Below are 27,705 nucleotides of genomic sequence, written 5' to 3' on the forward strand. Positions count from 1 at the left end.
TTTCTTTAGACTGATAATTGGCTATTTGTATTTATTTTGGATTTTGTGGTAATCTTATGTACAATGATTATCTGCAAGTGTTATGATTTTGGTTGGCTAGAGCCATAGCATCGGGATCATCCAGAAGGTGATCGTGAACTTCATGTTATGTAACAGAGCGCCTGTATTTAAAGTTTACAAAAGAATGAGCAGATGCTATTGGGTTAATTATCGCAGCTGGAGACTTCTAGCTTGAGCAGGGAAAACAAAAGAGGCATTGTAAATGAATAATCCATTGTTTTAATTGCATGGGGAATTGGAGAGGAATAATATTATAAGCCAGCCAAAATCTCCAGTCATCATGGTCTGCTTTTTTTTTGCTTTTTTGCCATCTCACAATAAATGAGTCTGTTGAGAAATGAAGAAGGAAAGGAAAGAAAAAGGAAAAAAAATACTTGAGGGCAAATTTTCAGGGCAGAAGAACAGAATTAATAATATACTTTCAAACAGCACAAGATAATTGCCTTAATCTGTGCTGCATGGTGACATAATAAGGTGACCTGACACGCAGAGCCACCTCAAGCAGAGTTAACATGAACCACTGTGATTGAGAACTTTGAATGGGATAACCTGTGATTTTTTTAATGAAAATTTACTAGCTCTTTAATTTTATTTTTTTTAATCATCCTGTTTATATGCTATATTTTTTCTTTCCCCTCCTCCTTGCAATATTTATAGTGTTTTTCTTTATTTCATAATTTGTTAAACTGTTCAACAAACATAGCGTTGATCAGAAACGTCAACAATTCCTTTTTCCTCATAGATGGTGCTCGACACGTTGAATTTTTCTCGTAGTTTGATTTTTGTTCCAGTTTCCAGCATTTGCAGTGTCTTGTTTTTTCTTAAGATATTCTTATTAGACTGATGTTTCTAATCACTAATAAGGATTTATGCTATGTACTTATCATTATTCCCTTGCGATTCCTCAGAAATAATGCATGTTCTTTTTTTGTTGATTTCTGCACGCATACTATTTGGAAAATAGAATAGGTAAAAACGTGTGATCCAACTGTGGCGTGATACTTTAGAAGATAATATTTGTGCATCATGATTAGTGGGAGCGAATTTTACTAATGTCATGGACAGACTTACAGTTGTTACCCATTCCCAATTATCAAAACTCATGCCTTGCAAATTATTTGTCCAGACCGCTGATAATATGAATAAACTGCTCAATTCTGGACATGCAAAAATAAGTTACAGGTCAGACCCAAAACGTCACCTACCCATGTACCGCTGACTGACCCGTTGAGTTACTCCAGCTTTTTGTGTCCTTTTATGTATTAATCAGCATCTGCAGTTCAAGTTATAGATTCTTGGCTTCAGAAGTTTAATTAACTAGGTCTAAAATGTTTTGATTCGCTTCAGCTTCTTTACAGTGAAAAGAATTTTGTGATATGCTCCCCAACTGGTTCTGGAAAAACTGTGATATTTGAACTAGCCATCGTCAGAATATTGATGGAAGTTACAAAACCGTGGTCCAATATAAAAATTGTATACAGTAAGTTTAATACAAAAGTGTAATTTGATTCATTTCATACTGATACAAAACACTTTATTTCTATTGTAACTTTTGGAAATAAATACAAAAAGCAATGATGTTTTTCCGTCTATTGATGTTTCATTTAGTACGTTCAGCTGGCATATTTTGACCAAAATGATTTATTCACAATGGAATTTGTACATAGAAGGGATTGTAAGACACACAATTGCAGAAATACAGCCAAACCATTTTAACATTCCCAATAAGGAATGATTTGCATTTTTAGAGAATAATTCTGATCTCTATTACAAAGTGAATACTGTCATATACAATATATCATTGTGCTTTATCCATTAATTTTGAAAGAAACATATCCAATTTGTTCCATGACTTTTCTTCAAGATATGTGATGAATCTTTCATTTTCCTAGTGGCTCCCATCAAAGCTTTGTGTAACCAGCGATATGAAGATTGGAAAGAAAAATTTGGACCGATTGGACTGATGTGCAAAGAGCTCACTGGAGATACAGAAATGGACGATTATTTTGAGATCCAAGATGCACATATAATCATAACTACTCCTGTAGGTTTCTGCAATGAGGAAACAATACTAATATTAAAAGTATAAATTTAATGATAATTCAGGTGAAGCGACATTTATAAGAATTATTTTCAGAATTGATGTTTTTGGCATTCCTTATTATATTATTTATTTATCTCCTTCCACAACACTGTGGGGTGGCACAGCGGTAGAGTTGCCTTACAGCGCCAAAAACCGGGGTTCGATCCTGACTACTGGTGCTTGTCTGTACGGAGTTTGTATGTTCTCCCTGTGACTGCGTGGGTTTACTCCAGGTGCTCTGATTTCCTCCCACAATCCAAAGGCGTACAGGTTTGCAGTTGATTAATTCCTATAAACTGTTCCTGCTGTGTAGAAAAGTGCTAGTGTACAGGTGATCGCTGGTCGGTGTGAACTCGGTGGGCGAAGGTCCTGTTTCCACGCTGTATCTCTAAAATCTAAAATAAAGTCTAATAACAAGATATCCCAATGGACTTCATCGACATTTAAGTACTCTTGATGTATTAACTAAATGGGATCAATAGAATCTCTGGTAATATTAACATTCTGGCAAAAACATTCAGGCACTGAGCCTTGTTCATAGCATAGTTTAAGGCAGTTCTAGATTACAGAATATAATCATTCCGAGCAAATAACACCAAGAAGAGTCTTTGAAAATAGAAGACTGACATCTTTGAATAACATAAACTTATAGCAAGGAAGGAAGCCATTCAATTCTGAAGCAAAAGAATCGCTTCAGAATTCAGTTGATTCTCTTTTAGATCAAGCCAAAACTTGGCCATGATAAATGGCAGTGCTTTCAACCCTCCACTGTTTACTTGATCATAAACTGTAACCTATTACTCTTGAATGCAGTATGCCTTCCTTTTATCAACATTCAATGGACGGCATCGTCAAATGCCTTGAAAATTCAAATGTAAAGCGTTTTTTAATCAATTTGCTCAACTTTGTTTACATTCAAATTGAGTATCCTTTATTATCTGCTGTCAATTTAGGTGTGTATCCATTTTATATTACTCCATGCCCTCTGGAAGGTTATCCACTAATAATAAAACAACCAAATAATCCTAGTTATCGTCTTCATACCTATAATGCATATTGGATAAAATATGTTTTAGTGATCATGGCCAAAACCTCTTCTATTTCCTTGTTGCAAAAGATATTTTGAAAAAGCAGAATCCTGATGTTCATATGTAAAGTAATATAAGTTTAATGAATGTTTTTCTGCATAAGTATCATTTCATTGTCAATAAGTATGATTCAGAATTCCAATTATAGAATGACAATAATTATGGAGTGTAGCACACTGACATAAGAAAACTTGCACACTCAAAAACTGATTTGACAAAACAAAGTATATTTCAGGAGGTTATAATGTTCCCACTAATTGTTGTAACTCTGTGTTGTATCTGAACAAATATCTGACACATTTTGCCCTATTAGGAAAAATGGGACACTATGACGAGAAAGTGGAGAGATAATTCATTAGTACAGCTGGTGCGGCTTTTCCTAATTGATGAGGTAATGGTCTGTACTTTACACAATGAATTTTATAGTTTTTAGGTAATTAAACGCAGATTTTGTACACCTATTAAAATCATGTCAAAGTATTGTTCTATTTGAGAGCCCTGGCATCAAAGTTAAAAAGGCAAATGAAGCTCAAGTTGTCATTGGAGAAAGACCAAAATACATTTATTGAGCTGTGGATTATGGGGGTGGAGATGTGACATAATTGAGAGGATTGGAAGAATGTAGTGGTCAATCCTCTGCTGCTAGTATGCTTTGGAAATTCAGGCTAAGATTGCTTAAATTGATAATGAAATAGTAGAAAGAGCAGAGAGTTGCTCAGCGTGGGCTAAGATGGTGAACACCACATTTGCTTAGTTGAGAATAGTGGGGTTAGATGGGCAGATAATCAGCGATTGATACTGAAGAAGGGTTGGCTGGATGGATAGATGATTGATTAATAACTGGACGGAATGGTGAGATAAAGTGGGTGGGCATTCAGATCCTGACGACTTTGACAGAAGGGATGGGGAAGGTTGCAAGGATTGTAGTCTTTGCAAGAAAGGAAGAATATATAGTGCTGGATTGTACATTGGTAGGTATCTGAATGAAGAACTTCTAGCTAGGGACTCCTCAAGGGTCAACTTGCCTCTCTCTACACTTGAACATTGGAAAATGAAACAGGAACCAGCTGAAATAAGATGTGATACTGGAGCATCTTACCTTGTGTTATATGTCTCAGCTTATCAGTCATATGAAAATAATTTTGCTTTTTCACAGTGACAAGCTATGAAAATGTCATCAGAATATTCTTGGGGCAAATCTCATGGATTTGCATGATTCTGATTATTCAGCCCATTAAGCAAGCCATTGAAGCCGTACCTACCAGGAAATTAATGAATGTTAAAATTTATTGGCTGCAATCCAGGAAAGGTCAACCTACTTTAACTAACTCAACAGCAGGGCTCTTTTATTCAGGGTTGCTTTAGTATGATGGCCAAGACTTTTCTTGGGCCTCATCAATGCAGAAGAATTTTGTGCAAGTGATATCAAAAAATACATTGCATCCTGCTTGTCATCCTTCTGAATGGTCGATAATGTCCAATCTATTATGTGCTTTATTTTGTTTAGCAATCTGGTTTTGTGGTGCACAAAGACAATGCTATAAACAGTTGAATTTCCAAATATTGCTCATTATAATTTCCTGCTCTTTTCATTGATTAACTATTTATTCTTAAGTTCTGAGAAACTTCAATGTACTTCTAGGCATTTTATATGCATAGACGTTTTTATTTCATTTTTTTTTGAAGTGGCAAATTTCTTTTATTGTAGGCTCATGTTGTGAAAGATGAAAGTCGTGGTGCAACCCTTGAAGTAGTTGTCAGCAGAATGAAAACAGTTCAGTTAGCTGTCCTGCGTTCATCTAATCAGCCTGCAGATAAAGCACTGAGATTTGTTGCAGTTTCTGCAACGATTCCAAATGTTGAAGATGTAAGTCTATTCACATCTTAGTGGATAAAATAAGATGTCAAAAAGAAAGCAGGATCATTTATTATGATGCGTACATTTAATTTTATTTGTACTTGTTTTGTTTTATTTTCTAAGATTGCAGAATGGTTATCAGATGGAAAGGGACCAGGAATTTCCATGAAGATAGATGAAAGTCATCGACCTGTAAAGCTTCGCAAAGTTGTACTTGGATTTCCTTGCTCGAATACTCAATCTGAATTCAAATTTGACCTATGCCTTAATTACAGAACAGCTAGTGTCATCCAGACATACTCTGAACAGAAACCTACTCTTGTGGTAATTTGCTCTTTTAATTCGGATTCAAATTAATTTAAAGTTATCTTACCAATAGTTCAATAACATTTTATTAAAAGTAATTTTTAACTTTTAGTTCTGTGCTACAAGGAAAGGTGTACAGCAGTCTGCATCCATACTTGCAAAAGATGCCAAATTCATTATGACCATGGAACATAAGCAAAGGTAATACTGAAATCATGTTGAAATGTATATTTTTTTAAGTTTGGAAGTGAATATGTAACTATTTGGAACGGGAAGAAATGTTAAAATATCCAATATTACGTGACGTTTTGATATAATGAGGCAGTAAATAACTAGTGAATATAAATTAAATAAAGCTTGCATGAAGTCATTTGTTTTTGGTTAGAGATGTTATGTGTGACTATATTAGGTACTAAAACAAAATTGACACATAGCTTTAGGCAAAATACTTGTCTTGTCACATCTATTTATATAATTTGTATATGACATATATGGAGAGAATGTTGTGATTTGGTTTATGCATTGGGTTAGTAATGACTGTTTTCTTTTCAATGTTTTTTTAATTTGTGAGGAATAATATATGCATAGAATGAAAACGGTAAAAAAAGAATTAGATAAATTCTCAAAGATAAATCTACCCTAAGTTTAGTGTTTTTTTCCAATTTAATGTGTAAGAGCAATGTGACTAGACCTATTTTGAGTGCTATAACAGTATGTTTTTTGCTTCATGGTTTACAATATTACGTAATATTAAATTTACAGGGAACATACATAAAGTATGACACTTACATATCTTCATAATAATATTAAAATAAGATCATCCTGAATTTGTTAAGGAAAATCACATTTGATTGTTTCAAAATGTAATTTCTGAATTTATTATTTTATCCAATTATTCTGAACACAATAGACTGCAAAAATACACAAACTCAATTAAGGATGCAAAGCTCAGAGGTATGTTTTTTTAAATATTTTGAATTATTTTATTAAAAAAGCTGCATTCTCTAAAACCTGGACATAAATCTTAATAGATCTATTAACATATGGAGTTGGTTATCATCATGCTGGCATGGATCTATCTGATCGGAAAGCTACTGAAGCTGCCTTTACAGCAGGAGATTTACCAGTACTTTGTAAGTTACATTTTTGTTCCGTCTTTGGGTTCAGAAAGCATTTTTTCTTGTTTTTCTTTTTCTCTTATTTTATTTTCGTTTTTTGTTTACCGTTTTAGGGCAGAATTGCCCAAAGTTAAAGGAGGCAATTTTATCAATCATAATCTAGAGTGCATTATTACTTTCAGATGTCGTAGAAAACAACAGCAAGGCTTGGGGATTGCAACAGAGATCCCTTCATTAAGCACCAGCAACCACAAAGTAACGTGCTGCCACATGACTATGCAATCTCATAATTGAACCTAATAAAAAACAACAAACTCTGAAGCAATAAAATAGTTTCTGTAAATTAAACAGATAAATGAGCACTTTACAAAAACAGCATGTTTTTTGAACTCATTAAAAGTCTGATTGTACATTAAGTTGAGTAGTTGCACAAAACAGGGATCAGACGGCCTGCATAGCCCATTGTGGAGATCAGTGCTTGCTTTGTGACTTTATGGAAAGTAAGATTCCCATCAGTAGAAGTGACCTGATCTGCTAGGAGCTGCACATTTCAAATGCATCTGCAGTTCCTTCCTACACAAGAGCAAGAATATTTCTGGATCTACCACATTTCCTCTTAGTCCACTTTTCCCTGCCCTGCCTTTCTGTGTTTTGAACTTACAGAACTTATATCCTGACAATACTGAAATAAAGTTATTCAGCCAAAAGGATTGCCTCTGAAGGCATGGTACAGTGCCCTCCATAATGTTTGGGACAAAGACCCATCAATTATATATTTGCCTCTGTACTCCACAATTTGAGATTTGCAATGGAAAAAAAAATTAAAGCGCACATTGTCATATTTTATTAAAGGGTATTTTTATACATTTTGGTTTCACCATGTAGAAATTACAGCTGTGAAATTACATTGTCCCCCCAGTTCAGGGCACCATAATGTTTGGGACACATGGCTTCACAGGGGTTTGTCATTGCTCAGGTGTGTTTAATTGCCTCCTTAATGCGGGTATAAGAGAGCTCTCAGCACCTCGTCTTTCCACCAGTCTTACCATTACCTTTGGAAACTTTTATTGCTGTTTATCAACATAGGACCAAAGTTGTGCCCATTAAAGTCATAGAAGCCATTATGAGACTGAGAAACAAGAATAAAATTGCCAGAGACATCAGCCAAACCTTAGGCTTACCAAAATCAACTGTTTGCAACATCATTAAGAAGAAAGAGAGCACTGGTGAGCTTACTAATCGCAAAGGGACTGGTAGGCCAAGGAAGACCTCCTCAGCTGATGACAGAAGAATTCGCTCTATAATAAAGAAAAATCCCCAAACACCTGTCCGACAGATCAGAAACACTCTCAGGAGTCTGGTGTGGATTTGTCAATGACCACTGTCTGCAAAAGACTTAATGAACAGAAATATAGAGGCTACACTGCAAGATGCAAACCACTGGCTAGCCACAAAAATACGATGGCCAGTTACATTTTGCCAAGAAGTACTTAAAAGAGCAACCATACTTCTGGAAAAAGGTCTTGCGGACAGATGAGACGAAGATTAACTTATATCAGAGTCTTGGCAAGAGCAAAGTATGGAGGAGAGAAGGAACTGCCCAAGTTCCAAAGCATACCACCTCATCTGTGAAACACGGTGGTGGGGGTGTTATGGCCTGGGCATGTATGGCTGCTGAACTGTCTCACTTATCTTCATTGATGATACAACTGCTGATGGTAGTATCATAATGAATTCTGAAGTATATAGACACATCCTATCTCAAGAGTCAAGAGAGTCAAGAGTCAAGAGTCAATTTAATTGTCATTTGGACCCCTGGGGGTCCAAACGAAATGCTGTTTCTGCAGCCATACATTACGCACAAATAGACCCCAGACACAACATAATTACATTTTACATAAACATCCATCACATAGCTGTGCTGGCAGGCCAAAAAAACGTATCTCTCCACTGGACTCTCCCCCCCCCAAGAGTCAAAGAAAGGCTGGCGATGGCGATTGTCCCGGGCCATTGAAGGCAGCGGGTGGGCGAGGTCGCACACCGGGTCTTGGTGTTGGAGCGGCGCTCGCAAAGTCTTTCGGCGGCGTTCCAGCCGCGCGCGGGGCAATGGTGTTAGGCCCCGCTCCGAGGCTTCGACTCCGACGGGCGGGGAATTCGCCGTTGCAGTAGCCCGAAAAGCGGTCTCCCTCCAGGAGCTGGGTCGTCCGAGCCGTCCGCGGCCTGTAGCAGCCTCCGCTCAGCAGGGCGGGCGGCCCGGCAGCGGAGCGACTGCGCTCCTCCTGGAGCGGCGACTGCGGGGCCCGGAGCTGGTGTGGCGGCCCGGAGCTGGGTGGGCTGCCTGGAGCTCCTCGTTGCGGCCTCAACGACACCTGAGACCCGACGAGAAAGGTCGGGTCTCCAGTGCAGGGAGAGATTCAAAAGTTTCCCCCCCCCCCTCCCACCCCACCCCCATGCACACACCCGGAACATAAAATAACAAAAACTACACAGAAACACAGACAAAAAAATAACAAAAACGCGGACAGGCTGCAGAGGCCGCTGCTGGCCAGAGCCGCGCCGCCTACCGGACTATCTGCTCAAGTTCAAACAAAGTTCGACCGACCCAGAGGCTCTGGAGGCAGAGCCAACCAGGACTTCCCAACGAGAGGCTGGCCGTCTTCGGGGCTAAGGCAGCGGTGGCCCGACTTGCTGGAGCGGCGTTCTGGCTTTCGGCGGCGGCCTAGGGCTGATGCAGCGAGGCTTGGAGCTGGGACTGCGGGACCCCGGAGCTGGGGCAGCGGCCTGGGGCTGGGGCGGCGGCCCGGGGCGGAGACTGCGGGACCTGGAGCGGCGACTGCGGGGCCCGGAGCTGGGGCGGCAGCCTGGAGCTGGGGCGGCGGCCCGGAGCAGAGACTGCGTGACCTGGAGTGGAGACTGTGGGACCCGGAGCTGGGGGGGGGGGCCTGAGACGGCGGACTAAGACTTTGGCCCGTAGCTGACAGTGGCGGGCTGTGCTCAGAGCGGAGATGCGTTGGCTTTCACTGTGGCGAGATCACCACAGAGGTTGTGTTTATTGTAGAGCGGCATCTTCGGCGTATTGATTCTGTGTATGACTGCAGGACAACATAATTTCGTTCCTCCATCACCGAGAGGATGTGCTTGGTGAACAATAAAGGTGGTAGATTTATCTATCTATCTATTGTATGTTTTGTTATTATTGATTCTGTGTATGACTGCAGGCAACATAATTTCGTTCAGACCGAAAGGTCTGAATGACAATAAAGGATCTATCTATCTATCTATCTATCTATCTATCTATCTATCTATCTATCTATCTATCTATCTACCTCAAAACTCATTGGCCGGCGGTTCATTCTACAGCAAGACAATGATCTTCGAGGACTGGCAAAGTTTGTGCCTTCCACCACGATTTATTGTGGTTGTGTGTTCTTTATTATTGTATCGCTGCTGACAACCCAAATTCCACCAACCCTGGTTGTGTGGCAAATAAATTCTATCTATCTATCTATCCCAAACAATGATCTGAAGAAGGGTTTCGGACCGAAACGTTGCCTATTTCCTTCGCTCCATAGATGCTGCTGCACCCGCTGAGTTTCTCCAGCTTTTTTGTGTACCAATGATCCCAAACATACTGCTAAAGCAACAAAGCAGTTTTTCAAAGCTACAAAAATGGTCAATTCTTGAGTGGCCAAGTCAATCACCTGTTCTGAACTCAATTGAGCATGCCTTTTAAATGCTGAAGAGAAAACTGAAGGTGACAAGCCCCCCAAAACAAGCATAATCTAAAGATGGCTGCAATACAGGCCTGGCAGAGCATCACCAGAGAAGACACTGAGCAACTGGTGATGTCCATGAATCGCAGACTTCAAGCAGTCAGTGGATGCAAAGGATATGCAACAAAATACTAAACATTACTATTTTCATTTACATGACATTGCTGTGTCCCAATCAGGGGAGTATGTATAAATACTGCTGTAATTTCTACATGGTGAAACCAACATGTATAAAAATGGCCTTTATTGTTCTCAAATTGTGGAGTACAAATAAATGATGGGTCTTTGTCCCAAACTTTAAGGAGGGCACTGCATATAGTAGCTGATTGACATGATTGGTTAAGTGAGGCTTTGGCATTATATTCTTATAGGTTGCCTTCTTCAGCCTTCTTCCATAGGCGATATTTGCAATGGAACAGGAAATTTGTGATCATTTAATTCAATTTAAGGGTGGCACGGTGGTGAGTTGCTACCTTACAGCGCTTGCAGCGCCAGAGACTCAGGATCGTTCCCGACTATGGATGCTGTCTGTAAGGAGTTTGTACGTTCTCCCCGTGACCGCGTGGATTTTCTTCGAGATTTTCGGTTTCCTCCCGCACTCCAAAGTAACATACCCTTGTCAGAATGTGATGATATGTCAAGATTGTCTCTGGCCAGTAGGATACCAATTTTGGCTGCACTTGCACCTGTACAACCCACGGGGAGGGAGGTGGTGAGGTGGGGTGTGAGTTGGGGATGCAATTGTGTGCCACACCGTGTTGCCAGGTCTGTGCGACAGACCTTGATCTCCAGTCATCGTAGACCTCCTTACATAGCCTCATTTTACTAAAACACTGGTAGTCAGTGTACGGCAACAAGGACACCATAAACGAATACATGCTCAAACATTCCCACCCTTATGAAATGGAGTGGAAACAAGTCACTCTCCACCATGAGAGACTGTTCCAAAAGACGGTTCCTCAATAATCTGTACACACTAAGGACAACTTAACTTTTAAGAGGCATTGGTTTGTGTTTGAACTTTTCCAAAATGATGATTGACAGTTTTCTTCTGTAATTAATTTCAGTTACTACCAGCACTTTAGCCATGGGAGTTAACTTGCCAGCCCACTTAGTGGTCATTAAATCAACAATGCATTACGCAGGAGGAATGTTTCAAGAATACTGTGAAACTGATATACTTCAAATGATGGGCCGAGCTGGCCGACCTCAGGTGGGCAACACAAAATGCTGGAAGTGATGTAACAAATAATGGATCTTCAGGAATCTGTACTAGGGCCTAACTTTTGCATCATGTATATCAATGACCTGAATGGAAGATTATAAGGCTCGATGTCTAACTTTTCAATTGCATTATCAGAGGATGACAGAGATCCTGATAATATTGGGGGTCTATCTGCATATTAAGGGCTTTGCCCTGGAACCCGATCATTACTGTTGGGAAGTTATTTGTCTTGAACTTTAATGCTTGTTCTTTAATCATCCGGGGTGACCAAGTAACATTAAATGTACTAAGGTAGACAAAATTGCTGGAGAAACTCAGAGGGTGCGGCAGCATCTATGGAACAAAATAAATATTTCCTTCGCTCCATTGATGCTGCCGCACCCGCTGAGTTTCTCCAGCACTTTTGTCTACCTTCGATTTTCCAGAATCTGCAGTTCCTTCTTAAACATTAAATGTATGGTACAGTTTGCACCATAATATTCACCGCTGTGTGGGTGTGGGTCTGTCTGTTTGACAGTCACTTGCATTCTAGGAAGCAATATGTTGAAACGGCAACTGAAAAATGTGAGGAAGAGCAGAAACTCGGGGAAGGGAAGACCTGCTTGGCCAGCTCTCCCCTCCCTCCGATGGTTCCATTGCCTCCACTGCACCCTCTTTTCTTTCCCTCTGCAGTTCCTTCTTAAACATTAAATGTATGGTACAGTTTGCACCATAATATTCACCTCTGTGTGTGTGTGTGTCTGTCTGTTTGACAGTCACTTGCATTCTAGGAAGCAATATGTGTGAAACGGCAACTGAAAAATGTGAGGAAGAGCAGAAACTCGGGGAAGGGAAGACCTGCTTGGCCAGCTCTCCCCTCCCTCTGATGGTTCCATTGCCTCTACTGCACCCTCTTTTCTTTCCCTTGCTGGACCTTCTTGAGGCCACATATAAATTATCAGGAAACTAGGTACTGGCAAATCCCAACAAAAAAAATATTATATTACTGCGCAAATATTACTTGCCATTTATCACAACTAAACCATGCCTTTCTGTGAGGGAATTAGAATCCTTTTCTGGACTGTCTCCAATTGCCTTAAATTAGGGGGTAAAAACCGATCCTGTGACTCAAGGTAGTTTAACCATGCCTTGTTCAGTAAAGGGCCTGTCCCACTTGGGCGTCAATTGCGCATCACGCAGGTGGCGCGCGAGGATTTTGAGAATCTCAAAATCCTGGGGCGCCGCGGCTACTGTGCGTCACTGCCTATGCCACCACGTCTCACCACGCGCCACACGAGCGTAAATGCACGCGTCGTGACGCATGAATGATGTCGCGTAAATGATGCGCAGATTACGCCCAAGTGGGACAGCCCATTAAGACTTCCCTACTTTTATTCTCCACTCCCCTTGAAATAAATATCACCACAAGCCTTTCCAATTACCTATTTCACCTCGTTGCTGGTCTTCTGTGTTGTCTGAGCAGACCCTCAACTGCTTTTCTTCATTTATATCTACTTTTATTGTACTTTCCCTAAATTAAACAATTTAATATTTTCCCAGTCCAACCCAAAGCTTCACCTATCTATGTTCTCTAGAGATATTTTAGTGTGATGCAAAACGGACACGACATAATGAAACTTTGGTAATGTGCACCAATCATGTACCTCGGTACACGTGACAATAAACTAAACTGAAACTGAGGTTTTAAGGTGTTTAGATAAAAAGGTGGTCATTTGATGTGATCACATGATCAAAAGTCATAGTCAGATTTAGTTATCGAGGTAATGAAACTTTTAGAAATATATCCAAAATACTTGGCTAACCTCAACCTCGCAGAATATTAAGGGAGATTTGATTCCTGATTGAAGAAAAGTGTTCCAGGTATTGCAGGATCAAAAGTATGGGAAGAAGCTTTACGGGCCTGTCCCACTTAGGCTATTTTTTAGGCATCTGCCGGCGACTGTCAGAGTCGTAGCAGGTCGCCGCAAAAACGGCGACTGGACCCCCCTACGATATAAAATTTGAAATTGTTTATAATAAATCTATAAAGAATCATCACTTTAACAACAAAAAAAACCCGAAGTCAACACCGGCGACAACCAACTGACGTTAACCTACGTTAACCTGTCGACAATCTATGACAGCACCTACGTCATTAGAAGTCAAGCTACGCTCATTGGCGTCAAACCCACTGTCGTCGAAAAATGTTCAACATGTTGAAAATCCAGCGGCGACCAGAAAAACGCTACGACTTTTTGGGCGACTGAGGAGACTCCTCGCGACCATACAGGCGACATCCCGGCGACCATGTGGCGACAGCCTAGTCCCCTATAGTCGCCTAAAAAATTGACTAAGTGGGACAGGCCCATAAGTCTGTAAAGGTGACTTCCTGACTCCTTGATGTACACATATAAAGCTATGAAGAATGTTCCCAGTTCTTGAATATTGTCTGCAATTTCTTTCAGTTTGATACCACAGCCACGGTAGTCATAATGACAAGGAATCAAACAAAGGATAAGTACACACAGATGTTAAATGGAGCATATACCATTGAAAGCAGGTAAATCATTCTATATGATAGACAACATATGACAGAAAAGTAGTGTAATTGTTCAATATCATGTTCTGGTGACTTTCTGGGACAATATTCAAGGTCATCAACCCGAGATCATCTTGTGTTTCTTTCTGTACAGATGGAGTCTGACCAACTCATTCTCAGAATGTAAAAAAATTATTAATAGTTATATTCAAGAAGTCTAAACCGTCTAAGTATTCTGAAGTTTGGAGGGTGTCCCATTTTATGTAACACCTGAAATTTAATGTCTTTATTGTAAATACATGAAATTTCAGCTGCTACATGCAGTTGATCAAATATTGAAAGATACTTACAAATTCTGCAGATTAATTTCTGGTCTCAATTATTTCCAAAATTGTTTTTACTGGAAGTTCTGGGTGATAAGTATTAAAGTTGATGGATTTTGAAATCTCACATTTCTTTCTATTGGTAGTTTACACAAGCACCTTGTTGAACATTTGAATGCAGAGATAATACTAAATACCATCACTGATGTCAATGTTGCTTTGGAGTGGATACGATCAACATTTCTTTACATTAGAGCTCTTAAAAATCCAAATCATTACGGTAAGATTTAATATTCTTAATAGACGATGTGCCACTGAATTTTGTCTTTCCTTGAACTGGATTTCCCTTCAATGTCTGAGATTCAGATTCAGATTCAATTTTAATTGTCCAGTGTACAGTGACAACTGGATTTCCCTTCGATTTGAATAAATAATAATAATGTCAGGGGGGGGGGGGGGGGGGGGGTGGTGATTGGCAGTCACCGAGGTACGTTGTTGAGTAGAGTGACAGCCGCGGAAAGAAGCTGTGCCTCAACCTGCTGGTTCGGCAAAGGAGAGACCTGTAGCGCCTCCCGGATGGTAGGAGGGTAAACAGTCCATGGTTGGGGTGAGAGCAGTCCTTGGCAATGCTGAGCGCCCTCCGCAGACAGCGCTTGCTTTGGACAGACTCAATGGAGGGGAGCGAGGAACCGGTGATGCGTTGGGCAATTTTCACCACCCTCTGCAATGCCTTCCGGTCGGAGACAGAGCAGTTGCCATACCATACTATGATGCAGTTGGTAAGGATGCTCTCGATGGTGCAGCGGTAGAAGTTCACCAGGATCTGAGGAGATTACAGTTGTATACCTGCAAATTATGACTGACTAATGTGCAAATTTTAGCAAACATGATTATTTATGGATACAAGCAAACTTCATGCAATTCAACATTTTAGGATGGCAATAAAACGCTGGTTATAATTCCTTTAATTCTGAGGCTATGAACATCTAGTCCTAAACTCTCCCACTAATGGAAACATCCTCTCCACATCCACTCTATCCAAACCTTTCACTATTCTGTACGTTTCAATAAGTTCCCCCCTCATCAGTACAGGCCTAGTGCCGTCAAACACTCATCATATGTTAACCCACTAATTCCTGGGAACATTCTTGTAAACCTCCTCTGGACCCTCTCCAGAGCCAGCACATCCTTCCTCAAATATGGTGCCCAAAATTGCTCACAATACTCCAAATGCAGTCTCACCGGTGCCTTATAGAGCTTCAGCGTTACATCCCTGTTTTTATATTCTAGCACTCTTGAAATAACTGCTGGCATTGCATTTGCTTTCTTTATACCGATTTTGCTTGCAGATTAACTTTTTGGGAATCCTGCACCAGCACTCACAAGTCCCTTTGCACCGTCGATTTCTGGATTCTCTCCCCATTTAGAAAATGATCTGTGCCTTTATTCCCACTACTAAAATGCATGACTCCACACTCTGCCCACTCTCCCAACCCATCCAAGTTCCTCTGCAGAGTCCCTGTTTTCTCTACACTGTTTTCCCTCCACCTATTTTCGTATCATCTGCAAAATTGCCCACAAAGCCTTCAATTCCTTCATCTAAATCATTAATATACAACGCTGGCTTTAACGCAATGAAGATCTCTCTGATGGAGATATTATTCTGAAGATCAGTGGTGCAGTATTTAGATCGTTTAAAGGAATGCCCACAATGTATTGGATCAGTATCAAAATACAGTATTTAAAAAAAAAATTATTAAGTTATCTCTGTTAATATAACAGTAAAGGAATTTCAATGTTGTTATATTAAACTAATAACCAACCAGTTGCTACTTAGTAATAGCCATCCAGCACAATGGGTTTTATTATGATCTAATCATTAAATGTAATATGTTTATGGAAAAATGAAAATAGAAAATTAAAAACTCACCAAAATGTACAATGATCTCAAACACTTTTTTTCCTGAGGTTTTGCTGCTGGTCTTGACAAAAGTGGAATTGAAGCAAAGTTGCAAGGTACTATATTTAATCTTTGCCATTGAAACAGATTGTGAGTATCTATTTACCAGAAAACACTAAAGAATTCAGTAAATTATTAAATGAGATGAAAGGTGTCTGGAGTGCAATGACTGTAATATAATTGACATTATAATTTACATTGAATAATACCAGTATTGCAAATAAGTATGATGCAAAAGGTTTTACTTTGGTTTGTCAAGACAGCTGAGGTCAACCTGATCTTTAATCTTTAATATTTCAGTCAGTTAGAATTAATCAGTTTATTAGTGTGTACTTTGTACTTACAACAACTTGCCTACGAGCACTGAGTGTAAGGAAAATCAAAAATCTGCAACCGTTTTAACACCTTTGAATTAAGAAATGGTGAATCTTTGGTTGGGGGAGAGAGGGGAGTGGATTTCAGTGTTTGCAGTTAGAATTATAATCCTTGTCATCATATTGATCCATAATCTACCCCTCCTTGTATTTGAAATCTACTCCTGAAATTAAGCCTTTGAGATATTTGTGTTCAGAAATGTTGTTTTGTTGCATATTTTTTAATTTATTTGTTCCATACTTTCATAATTTCTAATATACATTCCAAAAGGGCGGAGCTTTATTTGGATACTCTGGTACAGTCCATTTCAAAGTTGCCATCTCAAATATAGCCTTATTTGCAGTGCTAATGTGAAAAACTGTACATGACTGAAAATCGTTTATTCATAAGATTTGACAAACAGGTTATTAAATGAGTAATTAAATGTCTTTCTTATTATTGAAACAGAACTGTGCCTGAAGAATTTGCAGGCATTGGCATCCATTGGTTTGTTAAGAATGGATGAAGAAATCAATTTCAAACCTACAGGTGAAAGTTTATTTATATATACAAAGCATCTCTGAAGGATCAATGCAAAATGGTAACTTTTTCTTTTACCTTTAATAGAAACGGGGAAATTAATGGCCCGCTATTCCATTGCATTTGAAACAATGAAGCTCTTCTTCTTGGTCAATGGAAATGAAAATCTTACTGAACTGGTAATTAATTAATTTTAAAAATACCAGAATCATCTAATAGATTTTTTTTAATGTAGAAGCATTTATTTTGTGTTGCAATTTGTGAAAAGAGTGTGTGTAGTGGTATAGTGGTTAAATTACTGAGTTAATTCCCAAAGTTTAGGGATGCATATTCTAAAATAGTAGCTGGGAGATTCAAATTCAAAGGTTGAGAGATATTGCACAGCCCCAGTGACTCAGCATTCGATCTTGATGTCTGGTGCTGCTTTTGAGGAATTTGCATGTTCTCCCTGTGATTGTGTGTGTTTTTCCCCAGGTGCTACAGTTAATTCCCACATCCCAAAGATGTGCTGGATTGTTAATTGATTGGTTAGAGTAAATTGCCCATAATGGGCACTTTACAGGGAAATATGTGGGTGAATGGGATTCTGCGCTATTTATCTTGCATTGATTTTATGGGCCAAATGGCTCCTACATCATGAGAAAATGTAATCTTCCATTTATATATATGATAAATTTCCAACCTCATATTTGTTATGTACAAATAAGAGAAAAAAAGGTTCAGAGAAATTTGAGCATATCAGTATCAACAAAATAGGCAAAACCCCCTAAAGACTTGGGTGGAAAGATTAACTACTAGATGAGGTGGGATTAGTGTAAAAGTACCTTAAATAAGGGCCCAATGATCAGCACAAACTAAGTGGGCGTATGTCTTAGGTTTAGCAAAGGGCTAACAAATAATGAAGAAATTGAGACTACAGTCCAATACATTGGCCCAGAATTTCCATGAGAAAGCTGACAGTTGTGTGCAAAATTCCCTCTATACCCGTGCAGATATTGGGGACTCTCACAAGGTTATCAGTTCCCGAGCACTTGCATCAACTGACACATGATAAATGACCCCATTAAATGATCAACAGAAGGAAATGGTTGGGAGGGTTAGAAGCAAGTTATTTTATATTTTATTAAATATATCTAAAGATGGAAATTTTGTGGGTCATATATATTCACAAACATTCAAGCTCTTTGAAATGGTTCAGCTTAAGCATCATTTAATGTCTCTCAAAGTATTGCTAGGTGTGGAGGGGCATTCAGGGTTAGAACCCTGCTGATCAGCCCAAAGAAAGCTTCCTTGCAGACGTATATGTATCTTTTTACAATACTGCACACAAAAATGTGACAAAGGAGGTCAAATTTCAATTTCCTTCAAAAACGTTGACAAGCACTTTATTGGGTTCATGACTAACATCAACAAAAAACTAGTATCAACAAAAAATATAAGAAAATATAGCATATTGATTGCAAGTTTCCAAAAATGGCATCAGAATACACAAATACATTTAGTGTAACGGTTGTCGCGTGGTGTCCACCAGTGACCTGGTTGGCACAGTATGTGCACATATTTCTTATTCCTTTCTGTTTATGAATACCACATGGAACAATAAAATTGCAAACACCGTTTCCACTTCATTCACATGATCATGTAGTAGAATACTGCAACCATCTGAGTGGACACCACACGCGCGTTGCACATCATACACACAAACGTACGTTGAGGTGGACACTAAAAGGTTTGCAGTCCCAGAAAACGCACGTTACATTATTAGCGAAAACCAAACATTTTCACCAATGTGATCTAAACGGTACATTACCTTATGGATTTGAGGTATATTGATGGCCGATGATTCCTCAGAACATTTGATTTGCGCTGATATTTTGATAAATAAAATGTCTCCGTAATGGTCGTTGCGGAGCTTTGCGAAGTTGACACGAAGGAACGAACTTAGCGACTTGGTCTGTACGAAAGGTAAGCAAGAGACAGTGTGTTGCCAAATTGAAGATTGGCGCAGTTTCTTAGTTTTGATGACCAATTTATGTCCAAAATTTTTTTATTTAATTTATTTTAAAAAGTCAGAAAATATATCATAAATGGTTGTTGCATTTTTGACACCACGTTATTTTTGATATATTAAATAATGAACTCGCCTAAAAATCGCTACTACCACAGGATACCTCGTTGCGTTTTTGAAAAGCATTGGAGGTTTAACTTACGGAGGTACCGACCCCGATAATGGTGCTTGTGACAATGGACACCAAGCACAATGACCGTTGCTCTTTGCTGCACTGTATTATGTTTATGTTACTGTATTTTTCTCCTGGTATTGACAAAGATATTTCCCTAGATCATTATCAAAACATATATGTATGAGGGGCCATATGAAGTTTATTTATGAATTAAATATAACCATATAACAATTACAGCACGGAAACAGGCCAACTCAGCCCTTCTAGTCCGTGCCGAACACTTATTCTCCCCTAGTCCCATCTACCTGCACTCAGACCATAACCCTCCATTCCTTTCCCGTCCATATACCTATCCAATTTATTTTTAAATGATAAAATTGAACCTGCCTCCACCACTTCCACTGGAAGCTCATTCCACACAGCTACCACTCTCTGAGTAAAGAAGTTCCCCCTCATGTTACCCCTAAACTTCTGTCCCATAATTCTCAAGTCATGTCCTCTTGTTTGAATCTTCCCTACTCTCAATGGGAAAAGCTTATCCACGTCAACTCTGTCTATCCCTCTCATCATTTTAAAGATCTCTATCAAGTCCCCCCCCTTAACCTTCTGCGCTCCAAAGAATAAAGACCTAACTTGTTCAACCTTTCTCTGTAACTTAGTTGCTGAAACCCAGGCAACATTCTAGTAAATCTCCTCTGTACTCGCTCTATTTTGTTGACATCCTTCCTATAATTAGGCGACCAAAATTGTACACCATACTCCAGAATTGGCCTCACCAATGCCTTGTACAATTTTAACATTACATCCCAACGTCTATACTCAATGCTCTGATTTATAAAGGCCAGCACACCAAAAGCTTTCTTTACCACCCTATCTACATGAGATTCCACCTTCAGGGAACTGTGCAGTTATTCCTAGATCCCTCTGTTCAACTGCATTCCTCAACTCACTACCATTTACCATGTACGTCCTATTTTGATTTGTCCTGCCAAGACGTAGCACCTCACACTTATCAGCATTAAACTCCATCTGCCATCTTTCAGCCCACTCTTCCAACTGGCATAAATCTCTCTGTAGACTTTGAAAATCTATTTCATTATCCACAACACCACCTATCTTAGTATCATGTGCATACTTACTAATCCAATTTACCACACCATCATCTAGATCATTGATGTACATGACAAACAACAGTGGACCCAACACAGACCCCTGTGGCACCCCAAATATTCATGACTAAATGTGGCAGTGTTTTTTATGTCACATTTTTGGTGTCCAAATTGGTGGTAAAACAATGAAGATTTGACTGTCATGAAAATAGTTTTTGACTTTCGGTCTTGAAGATCTAATTAATATCTGTTATTTATAAGATTTCACATAATGGGTCGATTTTTGTTAAGAACAGTGTGTTGATTGGTGTAAAAAACGGAATAATATTCTTGTTCCTCAAAATCTCTCCAGTATTGTAAAAATACACATATGGAAGGGGCCTATTCTAGGTCTGAGAGTTGCAACAGATAGACATCCTGCACTCGTAAGTGTCAGACAGTTCTATAGAAATTCTGAGCCATTGTTTGAATGGATGACTAATGTATTCACATTGTTTGTCACTGATTATGCAGTTCAAGATTGAAATGTGTACAAAACTGCAATATTTTGGGGACTTTGTTGTACCAGGTCCACCACCGATTTTTCGGTGTCCTTGGTTCCAGAGCGTTGCTGATTTATCCATTTTGCTGGGACAATAGACGTCATGGCATCCAAGAGGAACCAAATGTTACCGGAACAGTTCACCTCGGGCATCGGGGGGCCAAGATACCGGCCCGCAAGGTTGGGCTCTGAAGTCAGCATAGGGAAAGGATCCGGCGGCTCCGGCCAGGCTGGAGTTCCAGAGCCTCGGCCGCAAGGGGCAAATTTGATCCACCGATCGTAAATCTGGCCGCGGAAGTCCCAATGAGTTTACGATTGGCCGTTTCACCCAGCCACATTTTTGGGGGGACCTCTGGGGTGGATTTCAAGTGCACTCTGGTAATTTTGTCCAGATTAAAGGAGGTTCCGGACATCAGTTGCCAGAAAATCGGTGGTGGATCCGTATTTATTTATCGATCATTTTTTATAAAGTGGAAATAAATTGCAGATCTTTTTCTGTTTTCTTGCAAGAAAATAATATGTGCTGTCAATAGGGTTATTAGCATACAAACAGTGTAATATCTAAAAAAATGCACAGGTACTTTAAGAGTGATAGCAAAAGGCTATTAATTCTCTCGCGCTTATTCTGCCATTTAATTTCAAAGTGCAGGAGGATGAGGGGAGATCTTATAGAGGTGTACAAAATCATGAGAGGAATAGATCGGGAAGATGCCCAGAGTATTTTACCCAGTGTAGGGGAATCGAGTACCAGAGGACATAGGTTCAAGCAGAAGGGGAAAAGATTTAATAGGAATCTGAAGGGTAACTTTTTCACACAAAGGGTGGTGGGTGTATGGAACAATCTGCCAGAGGAGGTAGTTGAGGCTGGGACTATCCCGTCGTTTAAGAAACAGTTAGACAGGTATATGGATAGGACAGGTTTGTAGGGATATGGACCAAGCGCAGGCAAGTGGGACTGGGGTAGCTGGGACATTGTTGGCCAGTGTGGGTGAATTGGGCTGAAGGACCTGGTCCCACGCTGTATCACTCTATGACTCCACCTGAAAAAAATAAACCTTTCAGCTGTAATTGACAATTTGGTATGTAGTTGTAGTCAAAGTATATCTCTTGAGATATTTTAAATCATGCAATATATTTATATAATAGGTCACAATAATCTCCAGATGCAAGGAATTTGCAGATATTCAACTAAGGGTCAATGAGAAGAAAATTCTTAATACTCTGAACAAAGACAAAAACAGAGTCACCATCAGGTAATGCCAATCATGTTCTTTACAACTCCTGGATATTTATAGATGCTCTGACAATATGTGAGATAAACATACACTTAAGAAAGATGGGAATTACCGTGAGATGATTTGACAAGGGTACGTATGAGGTGGTTCTTGGTTGGTTCTTGATTCTTGGGTCCTCCAAAATATTCCAACTGGAATTTAAACTGGAGGTGGTGAAGGGAGGGATTAAGCCAGAAAGGGTATAAAGAACACACACTATAGAATTTGACATAAAACATCCCCACACAGCAGAATCAAAGTTTCCCACCAAAGTCAGTCTCTTCCTCCACTGTTCCTCGTGGTCAGGGACTCCCCAAGCCCTCCGCAGTTGCAGCTACGGGCGGCCCGATGTCCAGGACCGCTCGCCGGGGTGATACAAGTCCGACGTCGGGGCTGCGGGACGTCCTCAGCGGCGTGGACACCAGAGTCGGCCCCCTCCTACCGGAGTCGGCGGCTTCCAAAGTCCGCAGGCCGCGCCGGGTGGAGACTGCTGCTGTAGACCCTCTGCAAGGCGCCCCAGGACTACACGATGTTGTTCAGCGCTGCCCGCGTTGGAAGCTCTCCGCACCAGAGCTCCACGATGTTGGAGCAGCGGCCCAACGCTCCGGAGCTCCAAACGGCGACCCAGGTAGGCATCGCCCGCTCCGCGGTGACTCCAGCGCTGCGCCGCCGCTGTAGCAGCCCTGGTCCGGTTCCTGGTCCCCGGCAGGAAAGGCCGCTCCGATCCAGCTGGTAGGCCGCGAGGTGGGGGGCGAGGACGCGACTCGGAGAAATAGTCGCGTCCCCACCAGGAAGAGACTGGGAAACGGTTTCCCCCTTACCCTACCCCCCTCCCCCACATAGAAAAGTTAAAGTTTCCCCCAACACAAAACTTTAGACTAACTAAAAATAAAAAAAGATTGAAATAACAGTTGAAATAACAGTAGGTAGAGGCTGCTGCAGTGCAGCGCCCCCTCCGTCCCAGGTGCTTTGGATTGTGAATTGCGTTTGCATTAGCAATTAATCTAACATTTTAAGAAACTCTTTTAAAAGTGACTGGTTTAGATACCTTCTATGGGGAATTTAATTTTACCAGTGTTGAAATGTATACATTAGGTTTGCCACCTTTAATTTTGAAATTTGCAAAGGACACAAAACATGGAAGTATGACCATCCATAAGGATCATGTTAGTGAGCAATTATAAAGATGATTGGTGAGATAACACCTGGTGTATTGTGTACAGTTTCGGTCTTCCTTACCTAAAGAAAGATAGAATTCCATATAAGGCTGCAACAAATATTCACTGAATTGATTCCAGAGATGTGAGCCACATGAAAAGAGATTGGGTGGACTGGGTATCTCTTTATTCTCTGAAATTTGGGTAAATGAGTGGCAATCCCATTGAAACCTCTAAACTTCCTACAGACTTGACAGATAGGAATAAGGGAGGATAGAACCAGGGATCACAATCTCAGAATAGCGAGTAGGCCATTTTGGACTGAGATGAGGAGAAATGAATTTACACAGAGTATTGTGAATTTTTTTAATTCTGTACCCAAAAGAGTTCGTAATTCATTTATTGGGTTCATTCAAAACTGACCAATCAATTTCTAAGTATGGAAGGATATGAGGATTTTGCAGAAAACTGTAGAGAGAAATTAGCCTTTAGAAGTTTTCCCGCAGTTAGTAATATAATAGTTATTTTCAAAATAATATATCATCGCAATTTTCCCCTGTGATAGAGTTACTCATTTTATACATGGTTAAACATTAACTGTCTTAATGTTCCACCAATCTTTAATGTAGGTTTCCTATAGAAGGAAAGATTAAAACAAATGAAATGAAAGTTTACTGGTAAGACAATTTTGCAAGCATGTTGTTTATTTAACACATTGTTTAGATATCTGAATGAAAAGAGAACTAGCTTCACCATCTAGTCATTATTGGATAAGCTGTTTAGTAAAAAGTTAGCTAATGCAAAGGATCAGATTTGCTCAAGATGGATACACCTAGGTGGATTTTTAAGTTCAAGGCTAGTTTGGGAATTGAATTAAACAAATAAATGTATAGTTCTTCAGCCCGAGCAAGATACAGTCTTCAGTGGAAGTTATCCAATTGCACCAGGGTAAACAAGTTCAAGACAGCTTATTGGGCTACAGCCTTCCCATCACAACAGCAGGTTCTTTATTACTGCATCTGCTGACCCTTTCAGAATGCCGTTGCACCCCCTCCCAAATATTGGACTTTATATCTTTATGAAGATGAATTGAAATAAATTCAAAACAAAATTCAAGGTCTTTATGGAACCAGATTAAAAAATAAATGAGGATACTTTTTGCTGAATGGCAACCATGTAACATCCTTTCCAAAATATTAGCCTTTTGGTCGTGTGTTTGGAGTCAAATTAACATTTATTCACAAACATATCCTTGCACTTATACCTCCCTACTCACTGGCCACCCTAAACTATCATGAATCACTGGCACAACAGGCAGCATGTGCAGAGCAAAAAACTGCAGATGCTAAAAATCTGAAATGGAAAATGATGGAAACTTTCAGGTCAGGCATCGTCACAGGAAAGACAAACAGAATCGATGTTGTATGTCAAGGGCCCTGCATCATAATCGGAAGAGTGAGAAATCAAGCATATTTTAAAGTACACAGAGGCAGGAACGGAGATAATATATCTCAAATGTATTTTTAAAGTCAGATGCAAATAATGTAGGAAAAGAAAAGAAGCACAATTGAAATAGAAAAGTAGCGCCACATCTGCGGGGGAGAAATATGAGATGCTGTTATGAGCCTGTGCTGGATATCATTAGGGCAATATAAGAGGCTGAAGTCAGAAGGATCAGAGAGGGAGGAGAACACTATACTTGTTGTGGTGAGAGGGGCTGAGAGCAGAAGCGGGGAGAGGATTGAAGAGCCAATTAGTTATGGTCGAGTCAAATGCTTAATTAAGGAGAAGGGAAGACATTTTAAAGACACTGATGAAGAAAGGCTCATTTCGGAGTGATTATATAGATAAACTAGAATAGAATGGGATCCTTACAGGAGGGAGGATGGGAGGAGTTTTAGCCAATCTGACAGCCAGTGCTGATGGTCCTATAATGGATATTGGTAGCTGAGATGGAAATGTTAAGAAGTGAAAGGGAAGAGAGAGCACAATGAAAATTGTTGGCAAAAGTAATGAAAAGTTTTAGTTCTGTACAAGTATAGGTGGCAGTATCAGTCTTCATTGTAATGGGAAAAAAGTTGAGGAAGGGGCCCTTAACAGGACTGAAACTATGACTGTATAGATGTCCAACTACGCGACAAAGTTGCACTGAATTTTCTCATAAGGGCCTTCAAGATTAACTGGTCTGGAGCAATTTTGCCTTGGACAATGCTTTAATGCAGCAGATTGTTGAAACTGAGTGCTGAGCCATTTAAGTTTGGAGTTCATGAATGGAATAAATCAAGTAGGTACACAAAAATGCAGGAGAAACTCAGCGGGTGTAGCAGCATCTATGGAGCGAAGGAGATAGGCAACGTTTCGGGCCGACACCCTCCTTCAGAATAAATCAAGTAATTGTGTGCCAAATCTGTCACAAAGAGTGGCAGATTTCCTTCCCTGGATGACATTAGTGAATCTTTTTTTATAACGATTCAATAATTTTGGTATCATTGTTGTTCAGACCTTCTTTGAAATTCCAGATTATTAATTGAACTTCAATTCCATAGCTACCGTGCTGTGATTTGAACGTATTTCTGGACCTTTAGTTCGTATATCTGGATTCTTGGTCTGCTAACTTAACTTGTACCTTTCTCATGATCATTGGAGTGCTACTACAGTATTTCTATTCCTTTGTTTTTTTAAAATAATTATTTTGCTTTGTTAACTGCAAATATATTTCATGTTTTACAGTCTAATACAAGCCCAGTTAGGTTGTATTCCCATTCAAGAATTTGCATTAACTCAAGACATGGCCAAGATATTTAAATGTGGCGTAAGAGTCACCAAATGTAAGCAGAAACAAAATGTTGCCTTTTGCACTGTATATTGTTTGCAGTTCTTTCCTAATTGCTAGAAAAGTATTAGAATTATATGTTCACCAAGTATAAATGTTGAACATTAATCATGAGTACTGGCAATCTAACTTTAATTATGAATACAAATAGATTAGTAGTGCTTTCACAAAATCACCCATCCACCACAATCTTGCTAAATTTGTTTATTTTTACCCCAGTTTACATACTGCCTATAAACAATTAAAAAGTAAGAATGGAAATTAGATATTGAATCTGGAACTGGATTCATGTTTGTTTTGTTGCATTCTTAATACTTACAAACTAATGTGTGAAGGTACATTAAATAATGAAACATTTACTGTGCCTTCTAATTAACTATGTTGTGTAAATGCTTAACCAACAGGCCTTTCAGAATTGCTTATGCAACAAGACAAGAAGAACTTTTCAACATTGTTGAATTCACTGATCTTAGCCAAATGTTTTAGGGCTAAACTTTGGGAGAACTCCTCGTATATATCAAGACAACTTGAAAAAATCGGTATGTTTATATCAAAATAATGTTGTTAGAAAGCTTATTCTTTTACTTTCATAGCATTTACATTTCATAAATTAATTAAAGTTACTGGTAGTGAACTTTACATTGTATTATCTGTATGACCAGTCATGTTGCCTGTAAATTTATCCCAAGTCAGTGAAATAAATATGGTGCTTAGTATTGACTGGACACTCTGCAATTTTGTTGAAACTCTTCCAGAATGAAATTGAATTTTGGAAACCAGATATCAGGCATTTCACCCACGCAATTTTTTTCTGTTCCTCATTAACCAACTGCAACCCATTTAGTATGGTATTTAATATTCATAGCTTCCCCTTAAATACTACATTTTGATTATTCCTTGTGGTAGCGAATTTTACCTTTGAACCATTCTCTGGGTTGGGAAATTCATCCTTTATCCTCCACAGGATTTAGTAGTGACTATCTCATGTATAATGGCATCTGGTTTTGGTCACCCAGAAATGGAAATAGTTTCTTTATCCAGTTTATTAAACAAATTTGTTTTGTGAAGATCATTACGTAACCCTTCTACCTGGCAAAGAGAAACTTAATTTGTTCAATCCCTCCTGATATTTACAATTTCTAAGTTTTCTTCTATTGCCCATGAGCTGCTTTGTAACTTATTGTGCCTCTAAATCATTTGCACAGTATATGTAAACAATAACTATGTACTTTCAGCCAACTGTTGCCAAGCCATTGTTAAAATTACCCTAATTAAAATAACTTCTTTCTTCATCACCAAGTGTTGTTATGTAGTTAAAAGCGGCAGCTGCTTTTAACACATCAAAAGCTCAAGGTCCCACATAACATCATGGAATAATTTAGTATTTTGATGGTATTGTTTG

General features: G+C 39.4%; 1 protein-coding gene across 2 annotated transcripts in view; it reads left to right on the plus strand.

Annotated features, from left to right (window-relative positions):
* The window catches only part of hfm1 (helicase for meiosis 1), a 92,305-nt gene that overhangs the window by 35,279 nt on the left and 29,321 nt on the right, over nucleotides 1-27,705 (plus strand). The window contains exons 8-25 of one of the 2 annotated variants that reach the window (XM_055641384.1): nucleotides 1,408-1,540; nucleotides 1,953-2,104; nucleotides 3,545-3,622; nucleotides 4,940-5,098; nucleotides 5,213-5,413; nucleotides 5,508-5,596; nucleotides 6,306-6,349; nucleotides 6,427-6,528; nucleotides 11,354-11,499; nucleotides 13,956-14,050; nucleotides 14,499-14,632; nucleotides 16,321-16,368; nucleotides 17,135-17,215; nucleotides 17,294-17,385; nucleotides 22,186-22,292; nucleotides 24,100-24,147; nucleotides 26,201-26,298; nucleotides 26,708-26,842. In XM_055641384.1, coding sequence (XP_055497359.1) covers nucleotides 1,408-1,540; nucleotides 1,953-2,104; nucleotides 3,545-3,622; nucleotides 4,940-5,098; nucleotides 5,213-5,413; nucleotides 5,508-5,596; nucleotides 6,306-6,349; nucleotides 6,427-6,528; nucleotides 11,354-11,499; nucleotides 13,956-14,050; nucleotides 14,499-14,632; nucleotides 16,321-16,368; nucleotides 17,135-17,215; nucleotides 17,294-17,385; nucleotides 22,186-22,292; nucleotides 24,100-24,147; nucleotides 26,201-26,298; nucleotides 26,708-26,842 — 1,942 coding nt within the window. The remainder of the gene's footprint in view (nucleotides 1-1,407; nucleotides 1,541-1,952; nucleotides 2,105-3,544; nucleotides 3,623-4,939; nucleotides 5,099-5,212; nucleotides 5,414-5,507; nucleotides 5,597-6,305; nucleotides 6,350-6,426; nucleotides 6,529-11,353; nucleotides 11,500-13,955; nucleotides 14,051-14,498; nucleotides 14,633-16,320; nucleotides 16,369-17,134; nucleotides 17,216-17,293; nucleotides 17,386-22,185; nucleotides 22,293-24,099; nucleotides 24,148-26,200; nucleotides 26,299-26,707; nucleotides 26,843-27,705) is intronic. The other variant, XM_055641386.1, reaches the window with a different exon arrangement.

The sequence above is a fragment of the Leucoraja erinacea genome, chromosome 10, assembly GCF_028641065.1.
Source record: "Leucoraja erinacea ecotype New England chromosome 10, Leri_hhj_1, whole genome shotgun sequence".
In the NCBI taxonomy this organism is placed as follows: domain Eukaryota; kingdom Metazoa; phylum Chordata; class Chondrichthyes; order Rajiformes; family Rajidae; genus Leucoraja; species Leucoraja erinaceus.